This window comes from Oncorhynchus clarkii, chromosome 6, assembly GCF_045791955.1.
Source record: "Oncorhynchus clarkii lewisi isolate Uvic-CL-2024 chromosome 6, UVic_Ocla_1.0, whole genome shotgun sequence".
NCBI lineage: Eukaryota > Metazoa > Chordata > Actinopteri > Salmoniformes > Salmonidae > Oncorhynchus > Oncorhynchus clarkii.
The window spans coordinates 2,693,239-2,710,841 of NC_092152.1; the positions used below are offsets into that span (position 1 = coordinate 2,693,239).

General features: G+C 45.3%; 1 protein-coding gene across 1 annotated transcript in view; it reads left to right on the forward strand.

Moving 5' to 3' along the window:
- Positions 1–8,395: 8,395 nt before the first annotated feature.
- Positions 8,396–17,603, forward strand: part of LOC139410556 (PDZ domain-containing protein 2-like) — a 129,366-nt gene continuing 120,158 nt past the window's right edge. Inside the window, exons 1-3 of the mRNA XM_071155845.1 lie at positions 8,396–8,789; positions 12,454–12,514; positions 12,617–13,040. Of these exons, the coding sequence (XP_071011946.1) occupies positions 8,643–8,789; positions 12,454–12,514; positions 12,617–13,040 (632 nt within the window). The 5' untranslated portion in view covers positions 8,396–8,642. The remainder of the gene's footprint in view (positions 8,790–12,453; positions 12,515–12,616; positions 13,041–17,603) is intronic.

Consider the following 17,603-nt stretch of genomic DNA (forward strand, 5'->3'; position numbering starts at 1 on the left):
TAATACTGTCATAATGTAATACTACTCTAATACTGTCATAATGTAGTACTACTCTAATACTGTCATAATGTAATAATACTCTAATACTGTCATAATGTAGTACTACTCTAATACTGTCATAATGTAATAATACTCTAATACTGTCATAATGTAGTACTACTCTAATACTGTCATAATGTAATACTACTCTAATACTGTCATAATGTAATACTACTCTAATACTGTCATAATGTAGTACTACTCTAATACTGTCATAATGTAATAATACTCTAATACTGTCATAATGTAGTACTACTCTAATACTGTCGTAATGTAATACTACTCTAATACTGTCATAATGTAGTACTACTCTAATACTGTCGTAATGTAATACTACTCTAATACTGTCATAATGTAATAATACTCTAATACTGTCGTAATGTAATACTACTCTAATACTGTCATAATGTAATAATACTCTAATACTGTCGTAATGTAATACTGTCAATGTGATGCTACTGTAACAATGTAATACTACTCTAATACTGTCATAATGTAATACTGCTCTAATACTGTCATAATGTAATAATACTCTAATACTGTCATAATGTAGTACTACTCTAATACTGTCATAATGTAATAATACTCTAATACTGTCATAATGTAGTACTACTCTAATACTGTCATAATGTAGTACTACTCTAATACTGTCATAATGTAATAATACTCTAATACTGTCATAATGTAATAATACTCTAATACTGGCATAATGTGGTAATAATGTAATATTGTTGTAATGTAATACTGTGTTACTGTAATAATACTGTGTTATAATACTGTCTTACTGTAATTATACTGTCATAATGTAATTATACTGACATGATGTAATAATGTTGTTATAATTTAAGGATACTCTAATTATACTGTCTTACTGTAATTGTACTGTCTTAATGTAATTATACTGTCTTAATGTAATTATACTGTCTTAATGTAATTATACTGTCTTAATGTAATAATGTTGTCATAATTTAATGATACTGTAATAATAGTGTCATAATGTAGTAATACTGCCATAATGTAATAATATTGTCGTAATGTATACTGAACAAAAATATAAGCGCAACATGTAAAGTGTTGGTTTCATGAGATGCACAAAAATATTATTTCTTTCAAATATTGTTTACAAAGTTGTTTACGTCCTTGTTAGGGAGCATTTCTCCTTTGCCAAGATAATCCATCCACCTGACAGGTGTGACATATATAGAAGCTGATTAAACAGAATGATCATTACACAGGTGCACTTTGTGCTGGGGACAATAAAAGGCCACACTAAAATGTGCAGTTTTGTCACAACCCAATGCTGCAGATGTCTCAAGTTTTGTGGGAGCAATTGACATGCTGACTGCAGGATTGTCCACCAGAGCTGTTGGCAGAAAATTGAATGTTAATTTCTCTACCATAAGCCGCCTCCAACTTCATTTTAGATAATTTGGCAGTACGTCCAACCGGCCTCACAACCACAGACCACCTGTAACCACGCCAGCCCAGGACCCCCACATCTGGTTTCACAACCAAATCTGCACAAAATTTGAGAGAAACCGCACATCTGCGTGCACGTCGTCATCAGGGTCTTGACCTGACTGCAGTTCGGCGTCGTAATCGAGTGAGGAAATGCTCACCTTCAATGGCCACTGGCTTCGCTGCAGAAGCTCTTTACAGATGAATCCCGGTTTCAACTGTACCGGACAGATGGCGTCGTGTGAGCGAGCGGTTTGCTGATGTCAACGTTGTGAACATTGCCCCATGGTGGCGGTGGGGTTATGATATGGGTAGGTATAAGTGACGAATAACGAGCACAATTTAATTTTATCGATGGCAATTTGAATGCACAGAGATAGCGTGAGGAGATCCTGAGGCCCATTGTCGTGCTATTCTTCTGTGGCATGAACTGGGAGACTAGTCAGGATCGAGCGAAAGATGAACGAAGCAAAGTACTTAGAGATCCTTGATGAAATCCCGCTCAGGACCTCAGACTAGGGTGAAGGTTCACCTTCCAACAGGACAACGACCCTAAGCTAAGATATCTACCTATCATCCGTTGTAGATAGGTAGATAAAGGCTCTGTTCATCAAGGGGTCTGAATACTTTCTAAAAATATGTGTATCTCTCCCATTTGTTTCATCCATTAACACAACACAATTATGCTAGTCACTGTGAGCCGGTTTCAACATTTTAATGACTCGCTTCTAGACAACGGAGCGTCCGAGAACACTTTGGGAGAAGAAGTCAACAGAAATGAACAGAAACATTAACACCCGGGGGGGTCGTTAAAGGGTTAACCTTTTATTAACACCTGAGACAGAGTAGGCTTTTGTCCAGCAGGTCCCGGGGGGGTCGTTAAAGGGTTAACCTTTTATTAACACCTGAGACACAGTAGGCTTTTGTCCAGCAGGTCCCGGGGGGGTCGTTAAAGGGTTTTAACCTTTGCTGTTTAAACAGCATGAAGCAGGTGTCTCTTTCATTCACCACTGTTTGGAGGTTGGAGACATGTTGTGAGTGGATGAACCAGCTGCGAGGAAGCCTGTTAAAGGAGGCCTTTTGAAGTGATTTGTTTGACAATCAGATGAAAACATCATGAATGGTTGAGTTTATGGTTGTGTTTATGCCACAATGAAAAGTTAATACATTTTAAAAATTAAATGACATATCTTTATGACTAGACCCACAGAGATCCTAGTGAATTAATAGAGATTCTAAATGTAGTTCTGTGACTAAACCCACAGAGATCCTAGTGAATTAATAGAGATTCTAAATGTAGTTCTGTGACTAAACCCACAGAGATCCTAGTGAATTAATATAGATTCTATATGTAGTTCTATGACTAGACCACAGAGATCCTAGTGAATTAATAGAGATTCTATATGTAGTTCTATGACTAGACCACAGAGATCCTAGTGAATTAATAGAGATTCTAAATGTAGTTCTGTGACTAAACCCACAGAGATCCTAGTGAATTAATATAGATTCTATATGTAGTTCTATGACTAGACCACAGAGATCCTAGTGAATTAATAGAGATTATATATGTAGTTCTGTGACTAAACCCACAGAGATCCTAGTGAATTAATAGAGATACTATATGTAGTTCTATGACTAGACTCCTAAAATATAGGAGGTCCCGTACCAGGAATACATGTATTCTGCTTTCTCCCCTGCACATAACCCCCGTAACAAACCCCCCGTAACAAACCCAATCACACAATACAGCTTGTCTAGCCGATGACATCGAGGATGAGGAAACTCAACAAAGACCTAAATGGCTCAAACAGAGATGTTATAAGCCGTGACTGGATGAACCTGGCAGAGAGCCAGATAGTAAAACCTTTAGAAAGCCCTGACACAGATCAAACAGACTGTAGTATTTGCTATTTTCTTTAAAGTGAACAACCCCCCGACCACCCAGCCTGTGTGATGCAGGGTAAGGCTATGACTTGATGAGGTGCTTTTCTCTTTTGGCCGCATTCCATATCGGATCTAGTGTCGTCCGTCCTTTTGTAACGGTCTACAGCTTGTCCTGTGTAGAGGTCTCTGAAGACATAGCTTTGTAACGGTCTACAGATTGTCCTGTGTAGAGGTCTCTGCAGACAGAGCTTTGGAACAGTCTACAGATTGTCCTGTGTAGAGGTCTCTGCAGACAGAGCTTTGTAACAGTCTACAGATTGTCCTGTGTAGAGGTCTCTGAAGACAGAGCTTTGTAACGGTCTACAGATTGTCCTGTGTAGAGGTCTCTGAAGACAGAGCTTTGTAACAGTCTACAGATTGTCCTGTGTAGAGGTCTCTGAAGACAGAGCTTTGTAAATAGTCTGTACTGTGTAGAGGTCTCTGAAGACAGAGCTTTGTAACGGTCTACAGATTGTCCTGTGTAGAGGTCTCTGCAGACAGAGCTTTGTAACGGTCTACAGATTGTCCTGTGTAGAGGTCTCTGCAGACAGAGCTTTGGTCTCTGAAGACAGAGCTTTGGAACAGTCTACAGATTGTCCTGTGTAGAGGTCTCTGCAGACAGAGCTTTGTAACAGTCTACAGATTGTCCTGTGTAGAGGTCTCTGAAGACAGAGCTTTGTAACAGTCTACAGATTGTCCTGTGTAGAGGTCTCTGAAGACAGAGCTTTGTAAACAGTCTGTCCTGTGTAGAGGTCTCTGAAGACAGAGCTTTGTAACAGTCTACAGATTGTCCTGTTTAGAGGTCTCTGAAGACAGAGCTTTGTAACAGTCTACATATTGTCCTGTGTAGAGGTCTCTGAATACAGAGCTTTGTAACAGTCTACAGATTGTCCTGTGTAGAGGTCTCTGAAGACAGAGCTTTGTAAACAGTCTGTCCTGTGTAGAGGTCTCTGAAGACAGAGCTTTGTAACAGTCTACAGATTGTCCTGTGTAGAGGTCTCTGCAGACAGAGCTTTGGAACAGTCTACAGATTGTCCTGTGTAGAGGTCTCTGCAGACAGAGCTTTGGAACAGTTTACAGATTGTCCTGTGTAGAGGTCTCTGAAGACAGAGCTTTGTAACAGTCTACAGATTGTCCTGTGTAGAGGTCTCTGCAGACAGAGCTTTGGAACAGTCTACAGATTGTCCTGTGTAGAGGTCTCTGAAGACCTTTTGGGAGAGCAGTATGTCAGAGTCATTTCAGTAGAAGGAAATTCACTCCATACAGGGTCTAACATCGCTGAGAGAAACAGGGTCTAATATCACTGAGAGGAACAGGGTCTAATATCACTGAGAGGAACAGGGTCTAATATCACTGAGAGGAACAGGGTCTAACATCGCTGAGAGGAACAGGGTCTAACATCACTGAGAGGAACAGGGTCTAACATCGCTGAGAGGAACAGGGTCTAACATCGCTGAGAGGAACAGGGTCTAACATCGCTGAGAGGAACAGGGTCTAACATCGCTGAGAGGAACAGGGTCTAACATCGCTGGGAGAAACAGGGTCTAATATCACTGGGAGAAACAGGGTCTAATATCACTGGGAGAAACAGGGTCTAACATCGCTGGGAGAAACAGGGTCTAATATCACTGAGAGAAACATGGTCTAACATCACTGGGAGGAACATGGTCTAATATCACTGAGAGAAACAGAACAGACACCTGACATTATCACACTGTAGGGGAGGGTGTTATCGCTACCAGCATTATCACACTGTAGGGGAGGGTGTTATCACTACCAGCATTATCAATGGTAGCAACACACACACACAGGATTATGTACAGTGGGGAGAACAAGTATTTGAAACACTGTAATTTTAATCATAGGTTCAACTGTGAGAGACGGAATCTAAAACAAAAATCCAGAAAATCACATTGTATGATTTTTAAGTAATTCATTTGCATTTTATTGCATGACATAAGTATTTGATCACCTACCAACCCGTTTCAGGTGCTGCCACAACATCTCAACAGGGTTTAGGTCTGGACTTTGACTAGGCCGTTCCAAACATTATATTAGTTGCTTTTCAGCCATTCTGATGTAGACGAATTGCTTGTGTGTTTTGGATCATTGTCTTGCTGCATTACCCAGCTGGGCTTCAGATTCAGCTCACAGACGGATGGGCCTGACATTCTCCTGTAGAATTATCTGATACAGAGCAGAATTCATGGTTCCTTCTATTAAGGCAAGTCGTCCAGGTCCTGAGGCAGCAAAGCATCTCCAAACCATCCCACTACCACCACCATGCTGGACCCCAAATCATCACACTACTACCACCATGCTGGACCCCAAACCATCACACTACCACCATCATGCTGACCCCAAACCATCACACTACCACCACCACCATGCTGACCCCAAACCATCACACTACCACCACCATGTTGGACCCCAAACCATCACACTACCACCACCATGCTGGACCCCAAACCATCACACTACCACCACCATGCTGACCCCAAACCATCACACTACCACCACCATGCTGGACCCCAAACCATCACACTACCACCACCATGCTGGACCCCAAACCATCACACTACCACCACCATGCTGGACCCCATACCATCACACTACCACCACCATGCTGACCCCAAACCATCACACTACCACCACCATGCTGACCCCAAACCATCACACTACCACCACCACGCTGACCCCAAACCATCACACTACCACCACCATGCTGGACCCCAAACCATCACACTACCACCACCATGCTGGACCCCAAACCATCACACTACCACCACCACGCTGACCCCAAACCATCACACTACCACCACCACGCTGACCCCAAACCATCCCACTACCAGCACCATGCTGACCCCAAACCATCACACTACCACCACCATGCTGGACTGTTGGTATGAGGTTCTTACAGTGGAATGCAGTGTTTGGTTTTCAACCAGACATAACGGGACCCATGTCGTCCAGAAAGTGGACTCGAGTTTGGATGATGGTCAAGCCTCCTGGAGGAATGTTTTCTGGTCAAAAGGGGGGACTTTTAGGACGACATGGGTCCCGTTATGTCTGGTTGAAAACCTAACTGCATTACTGCCATGGGGGTGTTAGGAAATACATAGGAGGGAGGAGAGGAGAGGAGGTCAGAGAGGAGGAGAGGAAAAGTTCAGAGAGGAGGAGGTCAGAGAGGAGTACAGGAGGAGGACAGGAGGTCAGAGAGGAGAGGAGGTCAGAGAGGAGTACAGGAGGTCAGAGAGGACGAGGTCAGAGAGGAGTACAGGAGGATGACAGGAGGTCAGAGAGGAGAGGCGGTCAGAGAGGAGGAGATCAAAGAGGAGGACAGGAGGTCAGAGAGGAGGACAGGAGGTTAGAGAGTAGGACAGGAGGTTAGAGAGGAGGACAGGAGGTCAGAGAGGAGGAGATCAGAGAGGAGTACAGGAGGAGTACAGGTGGTCAGAGAGGAGGTGGTCAGAGAGGAGGAGGTCAGAGAGGTCAGAGAGGAGGACAGGAGGTCAGAGAGGAGGACAGGAGGTCAGGAGATCAGAGAAGAGGGGTCACTAATCCTGTGACACTGTCATTTCAGAGTCTGGGTGGGCTTTGTTGCTGGGTCACTGTCTGGGACATCACCTTTCCACCACCATGATTCACCGTTGTCTGGGACACTGACCCACCATAGACAGTATATGGAAATAAAACTGTCTAAACATCAATGTGTCTGTTGTGAGAGTGAGTCATTCCTGGGGTCTGTCTCTCAGCATCCGTCCGTCCGTCTGTTGTTGACACTGAGTAAAATATATACACTATCGGTCAAAACTTTGGACACACCTACTCATTCCAGGGTTTTTCTTTATTTTTACTATTTTCTACATTGTAGAATAATAGTGAAGCCATCAAAACTATGAAATAACACATATGGAATCATGTAGTAACCAAAACAAGTGTCAAACAAATCAAAATATATATTTTATATTTGAGATTCTTCAAATAGCCACCCTTTGCCTTGACGCAGACCAGGGCCCATGGACTGTATAGTGCACTACTTTAGACCAGGGCCCTGTATAGTGCACTACTTTAGACCAGGACCCTGTATAGTGCACTACTTTAGACCAGGGCCCTGTATAGTGCACTACTTTAGACCAGGACCCTGTATAGTGTACTACTTTAGACCAGGGCCCTGTATAGTGCACTACTTTAGACTAGGGCCCTGTATAGTGCGCTACTTTAGACCAGGACCCTGTATAGTGCACTACTTTAGACCTGGACCCTGTATAGTGCACTACTTTAGACCAGGACCCTGTATAGTGCACTACTTTAGACCAGGGCCCTGTATAGTGCACTACTTTAGCCCAGGCCCATGGACTGTATAGTGCATAGGATGCCATTTGGCATGTACACTATAACTTCTCTGATGTGGACTTTTCTACTTTGTTTTTAGGTGAATGAGGTGTGAACCTGACGCTCCCCAGTACCCCGGGTGGTGATGTGAGCACGGACACCCTTCTCCCTCATCAGTCTCAATTATGGGATATTTACACCCTGCCTGGTCCCGGAACCCTGCCAGCCAAGCGGATAATGGCTCTCCACTCTCTCCAGTTACCCCGTAGAGTGTAGGGAGCCGACACCCCATCTCACACATACACACACACTTCCCTTACAGCTCTGCTTTGTTCCTGGGTGGTGACATCATGGCCGTGGGGTTGCCGATGGGGACTGCGGCAGACTCACTCACACACACTCAAACTGTTCAGATCTCTCTGACGTCCAGGGGTTTTCGCTCTAACCCGTTGTTCTAACACTGCTAGATGAGAGAGCCTCAGTCCACTAAACTCCCTGTGTCCTAGTCTATCTGTACTCTGATAGACTGACGCCAGACCCGGCTCTACTCCCTCGCCCACGTACGGTGCTCCTAGAGCAGTGGTGTCTGCTTGTTCTCTGTTCTACCTGATCATCAATTACAGCCGCCTGGTGTCCCAGGTCTAAATCAGGCCCTGATTAGAGGGGAATCACCCACCTGGTGTCCCATGTCTAAATCAGTCCCTGATTAGAGGGGAATCACCCACCTGGTGTCCCAGGTCTAAATCAGTCCCTGATTAGACGGGGGAAAACAATGAAAAAAAATCAGTGGAACTGTCTTTGAGGTCCAGAGTTGAATGTGAGGGCTCTATAGGGGCCTATCAACCCAGGATGCAGGGGGGCTCTGGTCTGGCCCAGCCCCAGCCACGATGCCCATCACCCAGGAGAACGCCCTGAGCCACCTCCCCCTGTTGGAGGACTGGCTCCTGGGGGTACAGACCAGGGACCAGGACAACTATGGAGACCCAGACCAGCAGTCCACCATCAGCAGAGACCCGGACCAAGACTCTTACCAGGTTTGTCATAAATGCATATAGATGATGTATTATACCTGGATCCAGTATTATAGTGTACTTAGTCCATCTGTAAATAGCCCACCCAATCTACCTCATCCCCATATTGTTTTTATTTACTTTTCTGCTCTTTTGCACACCAGTATCACTACTTACACACCATCATCTGATCATCATCATCTGCTCATCTATCACTCCAGTGTTAATCTGCTATATTGTAATTACTTTCGCCACCATGGCCTATTTATTGCCTGACCTCTCTTATCCTACCTCATTTCCACATGCTGTATATAGATTTTCCTACCATATTATGGATTGTTTGTTAGAGTTACACATGGAGTAAACAGTGTTGTTTTATGTGTCGAACTGCTTTGCTTTATCTTGGCCAGGTCGCAGTTGCAAATGAGAACTTGTTCTCAACTGGCCTACCTGATTAAATAAAGGTGTTCTCAACTGGTTCTACCTGGTTAAATAAAGGTGTTCTCAACTGGCCTACCTGGTTAAATAAAGGTGTTCTCAACTAGCCTACCTGGTTAAATAAAGGTGTTCTCAACTGGCCTACCTGGTTAAATAAAGGTGTTCTCAACTAGCCTACCTGGTTAAATAAAGGTGTTCTCAACTAGCCTACCTGGTTAAATAAAGGTGTTCTCAACTGGCCTACCTGGTTAAATAAAGGTGTTCTCAACTGGCCTACCTGGTTAAATAAAGGTGTTCTCAACTAGCCTACCTGGTTAAATAAAGGTGTTCTCAACTGGCCTACCTGGTTAAATAAAGGTGTTCTCAACTAGCCCACCTGGTTAAATAAAGGTGTTCTCAACTAGCCTACCTGGTTAAATAAAGGTGTTCTCAACTGGCCTACCTGGTTAAATAAAGGTGTTCTCAACTAGCCTACCTGGTTAAATAAAGGTGTTCTCAACTAGCCTACCTGGTTAAATAAAGGTGTTCTCAACTGGCCTACCTGGTTAAATAAAGGTGTTCTCAACTGGCCTACCTGGTTAAATAAAGGTGTTCTCCTCTAGCCTACCTGGTTAAATAAAGGTGTTCTCAACTGGCCTCCCTGGTTAAATAAAGGTGTTCTCAACTGGCCTACCTGGTTAAATACAGGTGTTCTCAACTGGCCTACCTGGTTAAATAAAGGTGTTCTCAACTGGCCTACCTGGTTAAATAAAGGTGTTCTCAACTAGCCTACCTGGTTAAATAAAGGTGTTCTCAACTGGCCTACCTGGTTAAATAAAGGTGTTCTCAACTAGCCTACCTGGTTAAATAAAGGTGTTCTCAACTAGCCTACCTGGTTAAATAAAGGTGTTCTCAACTGGCCTACCTGGTTAAATAAAGGTGTTCTCAACTGGCCTACCTGGTTAAATAAAGGTGTTCTCAACTAGCCTACCTGGTTAAATACAGGTGTTCTCAACTGGCCTACCTGGTTAAATAAAGGTGTTCTCAACTGGCCTACCTGGTTAAATAAAGGTGTTCTCAACTAGCCTACCTGGTTAAATACAGGTGTTCTCAACTGGCCTACCTGGTTAAATAAAGGTGTTCTCAACTAGCCTACCTGGTTAAATAAAGGTGTTCTCAACTGGCCTACCTGGTTAAATAAAGGTGTTCTCAACTAGCCTACCTGGTTAAATAAAGGTGTTCTCAACTAGCCTACCTGGTTAAATAAAGGTGTTCTCAACTGGCCTACCTGGTTAAATAAAGGTGTTCTCAACTGGCCTACCTGGTTAAATAAAGGTGTTCTCAACTAGCCTACCTGGTTAAATACAGGTGTTCTCAACTGGCCTCCCTGGTTAAATAAAGGTGTTCTCAACTGGCCTACCTGGTTAAATAAAGGTGTTCTCAACTGGCCTACCTGGTTAAATAAAGGTGTTCTCAACTAGCCTACCTGGTTAAATACAGGTGTTCTCAACTGGCCTCCCTGGTTAAATAAAGGTGTTCTCAACTAGCCTACCTGGTTAAATACAGGTGTTCTCAACTAGCCTACCTGGTTAAATACAGGTGTTCTCAACTGGCCTACCTGGTTAAATAAAGGTGTTCTCAACTAGTCTACCTGGTTAAATAAAGGTGTTCTCAACTAGCCTACCTGGTTAAATACAGGTGTTCTCAACTGGCCTACCTGGTTAAATAAAGGTGTTCTCAACTAGCCTACCTGGTTAAATAAAGGTGTTCTCAACTAGCCTACCTGGTTAAATAAAGGTGTTCTCAACTAGCCTACCTGGTTAAATAAAGGTGTTCTCAACTAGCCTACCTGGTTAAATAAAGGTGTTCTCAACTGGCCTACCTGGTTAAATAAAGGTGTTCTCAACTAGCCTACCTGGTTAAATAAAGGTGTTCTCAACTAGCCTACCTGGTTAAATAAAGGTGTTCTCAACTGGCCTACCTGGTTAAATAAAGGTGTTCTCAACTAGTCTACCTGGTTAAATAAAGGTGTTCTCAACTGGCCTCCCTGGTTAAATAAAGGTGTTCTCAACTGGCCTCCCTGGTTAAATAAAGGTGTTCTCAACTAGCCTACCTGGTTAAATAAAGGTGTTCTCAACTAGCCTACCTGGTTAAATAAAGGTGTTCTCAACTAGCCTACCTGGTTAAATAAAGGTGTTCTCAACTGGCCTACCTGGTTAAATAAAGGTGTTCTCAACTAGTCTACCTGGTTAAATAAAGGTGTTCTCAACTAGCCTACCTGGTTAAATAAAGGTGTTCTCAACTAGCCTACCTGGTTAAATAAAGGTGTTCTCAACTAGCCTACCTGGTTAAATAAAGGTGTTCTCAACTAGCCTACCTGGTTAAATAAAGGTGTTCTCAACTAGCCTACCTGGTTAAATAAAGGTGTTCTCAACTAGCCTACCTGGTTAAATAAAGGTGTTCTCAACTGGCCTACCTGGTTAAATAAAGGTGTTCTCAACTAGCCTACCTGGTTAAATAAAGGTGTTCTCAACTAGCCTACCTGGTTAAATAAAGGTGTTCTCAACTAGCCTACCTGGTTAAATAAAGGTGTTCTCAACTAGCCTACCTGGTTAAATAAAGGTGTTCTCAACTGGCCTACCTGGTTAAATAAAGGTTTTCTCCTCTAGCCTACCTGGTTAAATAAAGGTGTTCTCCTCTAGCCTACCTGGTTAAATAAAGGTGTTCTCAACTAGCCTACCTGGTTAAATAAAGGTGTTCTCAACTGGCCTACCTGGTTAAATAAAGGTTTTCTCCTCTAGCCTACCTGGTTAAATAAAGGTGTTCTCCTCTAGCCTACCTGGTTAAATAAAGGTGTTCTCAACTAGCCTACCTGGTTAAATAAAGGTGTTCTCAACTGGCCTACCTGGTTAAATAAAGGTTTTCTCCTCTAGCCTACCTGGTTAAATAAAGGTGTTCTCAACTGGCCTACCTGGTTAAATAAAGGTGTTCTCAACTGGCCTACCTGGTTAAATAAAGGTGTTCTCAACTAGCCTACCTGGTTAAATAAAGGTGTTCTCAACTGGCCTACCTGGTTAAATAAAGGTTTTCTCCTCTAGCCTACCTGGTTAAATAAAGGTGAAATAAATACAAAATAAATGATTGCGGTGTCTCAACTCTTGACTGGTCAGGAGTCGACAATGTGGGTTTTAATCTGTAATTATGTTAATTACTGTAATATTGTGGAATGAGAGACATTTAAATGTAGTTTTCTATCTCTTCCTTCTACCAGGAGTCAGAACACGAGGTGGATGCTTGCGGCATGGTCAGCGACGGCACGGTCAACAGCAGCGGCACGGTCAACAGCGACGGCACGGTCAACAGCAGCAGCATGGTCAGCGACGGCACGGTCAACAGCAGCGGCACGGTCAACAGTGACGGTACGGTCAGCGACAGTACCAGTGGAGACATGTCTCTATGTCAGGCCTCTATACAGAAACTGATGGAGTACATTCAGCTCAACTTCACAGAGGACGAAGAGCCCAACGTTGTGGCACGACCCACAACGCCGTGCGGAGGTGTGGATGCGGAGGTGCGAGCCGTGTCTCTCACCAAGAGGGAGGGGGACGGGGCAGAGCTGGGACTGAGTTTCGGTAACATCCCGATATTCGGGGATCCGGAGGGGGAGAACAGGAAGAAGGGAGGAGGGAGGAGGAGGAGGAAGGGGGATCAGGGACCCGTGTTGGACGTGGGGTGTATCTGGGTGACGGAGGTGAGGAAGAGAAGTCCGGCGGCGAGGTGCGGTAGAATTAAACTACGAGACGAGCTGCTGTCACTCAACGGTCAGCTGATGGTGGGCGTCGACGTCACGGGAGCCAGGTATGAGGAGCCTTTATTACAATAATACATTTCCACTCTCTCTCTCCCCCCCCCTCTTTCTCTCTTTTGAGAATCAAAATTGTCAAATTGACAACAGTAAAAACAGTAACCAAGGGTCAAAATAACCCTCCAAAATAACCCTCCATTCAACAATAACAATAAGCATACAGTAGAGGACATGTGCAGGTTGGTCTGTCAGACACTGTCCGTCATCTTATGACAGGCAGCAATGTAGTGCACTGCCAACCCACAGCTCTCTGCGTCCTCCCCCAACAGGACGGGTAGCCTGTCCCTCCCCCAACAGGACGGGTAGCCTGTCCCTCCCCCAACAGGACGGGTAGCCTGTCCCTCCCCCAACAGGACGGGTAGCCTGTCCCTCCCCCAACAGGACGGGCAGCCTGTCCCTCCCCCAACAGGACGGGTAGCCTGTCCCTCCCCCAACAGGACGGGCAGCCTGCCCCTCCCCCAACAGGACGGGCAGCCTGCCCCTCCCCCAACAGGACGGGCAGCCTGCCCCTCCCCCAACAGGACGGGTAGCCTGTCCCTCCCCCAACAGGACGGGCAGCCTGCCCCTCCCCCAACAGGACGGGTAGCCTGTCCCTCCCCCAACAGGACGGGTAGCCTATCCTCATCAGAGAGGTCTTTGGAACGTGGAATAAGGGTTTCACATTTGGGGAAATGACACTCTCTAATTGTTTTATATTGTTGACATTTTGTCAGGAAATGCAGCTCCGTCTCAGGTTCTGCTGTGGTGTAGTGGTTGTACAGCCTTTCCTCTACAGGGAGCCAGGTTCTGCTGTGGTGCAGTGGTTGCACAGCCTTTCCTCTACAGGGAGCCAGGTTCTGCTGTGGTGCAGTGGTTGCACAGCCTTTCCTCTACAGGGAGCCAGGTTCTTCTGTGGTGCAGTGGTTGCACAGCCTTTCCTCTACAGGGAGCCAGGTTCTGCTGTGGTGCAGTGGTTGCACAGCCTTTCCTCTACAGGGAGCCAGGTTCTGCTGTGGTGCAGTGGTTGTACAGCCTTTCCTCTACAGGCAGCCAGGTTCTGCTGTGGTGCAGTGGTTGTACAGCCTTTCCTCTACAGGCAGCCAGGTTTTCCTGTGTCTACCCTTCTCAATGGCAAGGCTGTGCCCACTGAGCCTGTACTTTGTCAAGGTTTTTCTAAGGTCTTGATCAGTAACCATGGTCAAATAGTTAACCACAGTGTACTGTCGATTTAGGGCCAGATAGCCCTGCATTTTGCTTTGTGTTTGTGTTTGTGCTTGTGTTTCCCAATATGTAATGTAGTTTTGTTTTGACTGTGTTGTAATCTGGTTTATTCTGATTGATTGGATGTTCTGGTCCTGAGGCTTCAGTGTGTTAGTAGAACAGGTTAGTGAACTCAGGACCAGCTGGATGAGGGGACTGAGGTTTCAGTGTGTTAGTAGAACAGGTTAGTGAACTCAGGACCAGCTGGATGAGGGGACTGAGGTTTCAGTGTGTTAGTAGAACAGGTTAGTGAACTCAGCCCCAGGACCAGCTGGATGAGGGGACTGAGGCTTCAGTGTGTTAGTAGAACAGGTTAGTGAACTCAGCCCCAGGACCAGCTGGATGAGGGGACTGAGGCTTCAGTGTGTTAGTAGAACAGGTTAGTGAACTCAGCCCCAGGACCAGCTGGATGAGGGGACTGAGGCTTCAGTGTGTTAGTAGAACATGTTAGTGAACTCAGCCCCAGGACCAGCTGGATGAGGGGACTGAGGCTTCAGTGTGTTAGTAGAACAGGTTTGTGAACTCAGGACCAGCTGGATGAGGGGACTGAGGCTTCAGTGTGTTAGTAGAACAGGTTAGTGAACTCAGCCCCAGGACCAGCTGGATGAGGGGACTGAGGCTTCAGTGTGTTAGTAGAACAGGTTTGTGAACTCAGCCCCAGGACCAGCTGGATGAGGGGACTGAGGTTTCAGTGTGTTAGTAGAACAGGTTAGTGAACTCAGGACCAGCTGGATGAGGGGACTGAGGTTTCAGTGTGTTAGTAGAACAGGTTAGTGAACTCAGGACCAGCTGGATGAGGGGACTGAGGTTTCAGTGTGTTAGTAGAACAGGTTAGTGAACTCAGCCCCAGGACCAGCTGGATGAGGGGACTGAGGCTTCAGTGTGTTAGTAGAACAGGTTAGTGAACTCAGCCCCAGGACCAGCTGGATGAGGGGACTGAGGCTTCAGTGTGTTAGTAGAACAGGTTAGTGAACTCAGCCCCAGGACCAGCTGGATGAGGGGACTGAGGCTTCAGTGTGTTAGTAGAACATGTTAGTGAACTCAGCCCCAGGACCAGCTGGATGAGGGGACTGAGGCTTCAGTGTGTTAGTAGAACAGGTTAGTGAACTCAGCCCCAGGACCAGCTGGATGAGGGTCCTCAGGATTCAGTGTGTTAGTAGAACAGGTTAGTGAACTCAGGACCAGCTGGATGAGGGGACTGAGGCTTCAGTGTGTTAGTAGAACAGGTTAGTGAACTCAGCCCCAGGACCAGCTGGATGAGGGGACTGAGGCTTCAGTGTGTTAGTAGAACAGGTTTGTGAACTCAGGACCAGCTGGATGAGGGGACTGAGGCTTCAGTGTGTTAGTAGAACAGGTTAGTGAACTCAGCCCCAGGACCAGCTGGATGAGGGGACTGAGGCTTCAGTGTGTTAGTAGAACAGGTTTGTGAACTCAGCCCCAGGACCAGCTGGATGAGGGGACTGAGGTTTCAGTGTGTTAGTAGAACAGGTTAGTGAACTCAGGACCAGCTGGATGAGGGGACTGAGGCTTCAGTGTGTTAGTAGAACAGGTTAGTGAACTCAGCCCCAGGACCAGCTGGATGAGGGGACTCTTCTTTGCTCAGCTCTTGGCATTGCAGGGCTTGGTAATGATATGAGAGGGGGTCGCTGTATTTTAGATGTTTCCAAAACTTAATTGCTCTTTTTTGAGTTTTTATTATTAGTGGATATTGTCCTAATTCTGCCCTGCATGCATTGTTTGTAGTTTTCCTCTGGACATGTAGGAGAATCTTCCAGAACTCTGCATGCAGGGTTTTAATGGGTTGTTTGTCCCGTTGGGTGAAATCTTGTTTTGCAAGTAGACCCCACACCTCGCTGCCATGAAGTGCAATTGGTTCAATGACACATTCAATTAGTTTTAGCCTAATGTTATTTCAATTTGAATTTGCTTTTTAATGGTGTAGAATGACTTTCTCTCTCAGTTCATTCACTGCCTCATTAAGGTGTCCAGTTGAGCTTATTTTTAAACCTAAGTAATTCGTAGTGTGTGCAGTACTCTATATATTTTGTACCAATTGAGAACTTCTCTCTCTCTCTCGCTCCCCTCTCTCTCTCGCTCCCCTCTCTCTCTCCCCTCTCTCTCTCTCTCTCTCGCTCCCCTCTCTCTCTCTCTCTCGCTCCCCTCTCTCTCTCCACTGCCAACCAAACGCAGAATGATTCTGTCTGGCCAAACAGACTGAAGGCATTAATCTGCTCTAAAGTAAACTAGGCCACGTTAGACAGCTCCCTGTTCCCTCCTCACTTCCAGGATTGTTACTCCTGACTGTCTGAGAGGGAGAGAGAACCTACCCCTGACTGTCTGAGAGGGAGAACCTACCCCTGACTGTCTGAGAGAGAGAACCTACCCCTGACTGTCTGAGAGGGAGAGATAACCTACCCCTGACTGTCTGAGAGGGAGAGATAACCTACCCCTGACTGTCTGAGAGGGATAACCTACCCCTGACTGTCTGAGAGGGAGAGAGAACCTACCCCTGACTGTCTGAGAGGGAGAATCTACAGTTCTGTCTCTGAACAATGATGTTAATGTGAGGACAGTATTATAACATTGAGGACAGTATTATGATGTTAATGTGAGGACAGTATTATAACATTGAGGACAGTATTATAACATTGAGGACAGTATTATGATGTTAATGTGAGGACAGTATTATGATGTTAATGTGAGGACAGTATTATAACATTGAGGACAGTATTATAACATTGAGGACAGTATTATAACATTGAGGACAGTATTATAACATTGAGGACAGTATTATGATGTTAATGTGAGGACAGTATTATAACATTGATATAAGGAGAGAGGAGTGGGGGGGGGATATAAGGAGAGAGGAGTGGGGGAGAGGGATATAAAGAGAGAGGAGTGGGGGAGAGAGATATAAGGAGAGAGGAGTGGGGGAGAGGGATATAAGGAGAGAGGAGTGGGGGAGAGGGATATAAAGAGAGGAGTGGGGGAGAGAGATATAAAGAGAGAGGAGTGGGGGAGAGATATATAAAGAGAGAGGAGTGGGGGAGAGAGATATAAAGAGAGGAGTGGGGGAGAGAGATATAAGGAGAGAGGAGTGGGGGAGAGAGATATAAGGAGAGAGGAGTGGGGGAGAGAGATATAAGGAGAGAGGAGTGGGGGAGAGAGATATAAGGAGAGAGGAGTGGGGGAGAGAGATATAAAGAGAGAGGAGTGGGGGAGAGATATATAAAGAGAGAGGAGTGGGGGAGAGGGAGATATAAGGAGAGAGGAGTGGGGGAGAGAGATATAAAGAGAGGAGTGGGGGAGAGAGATAT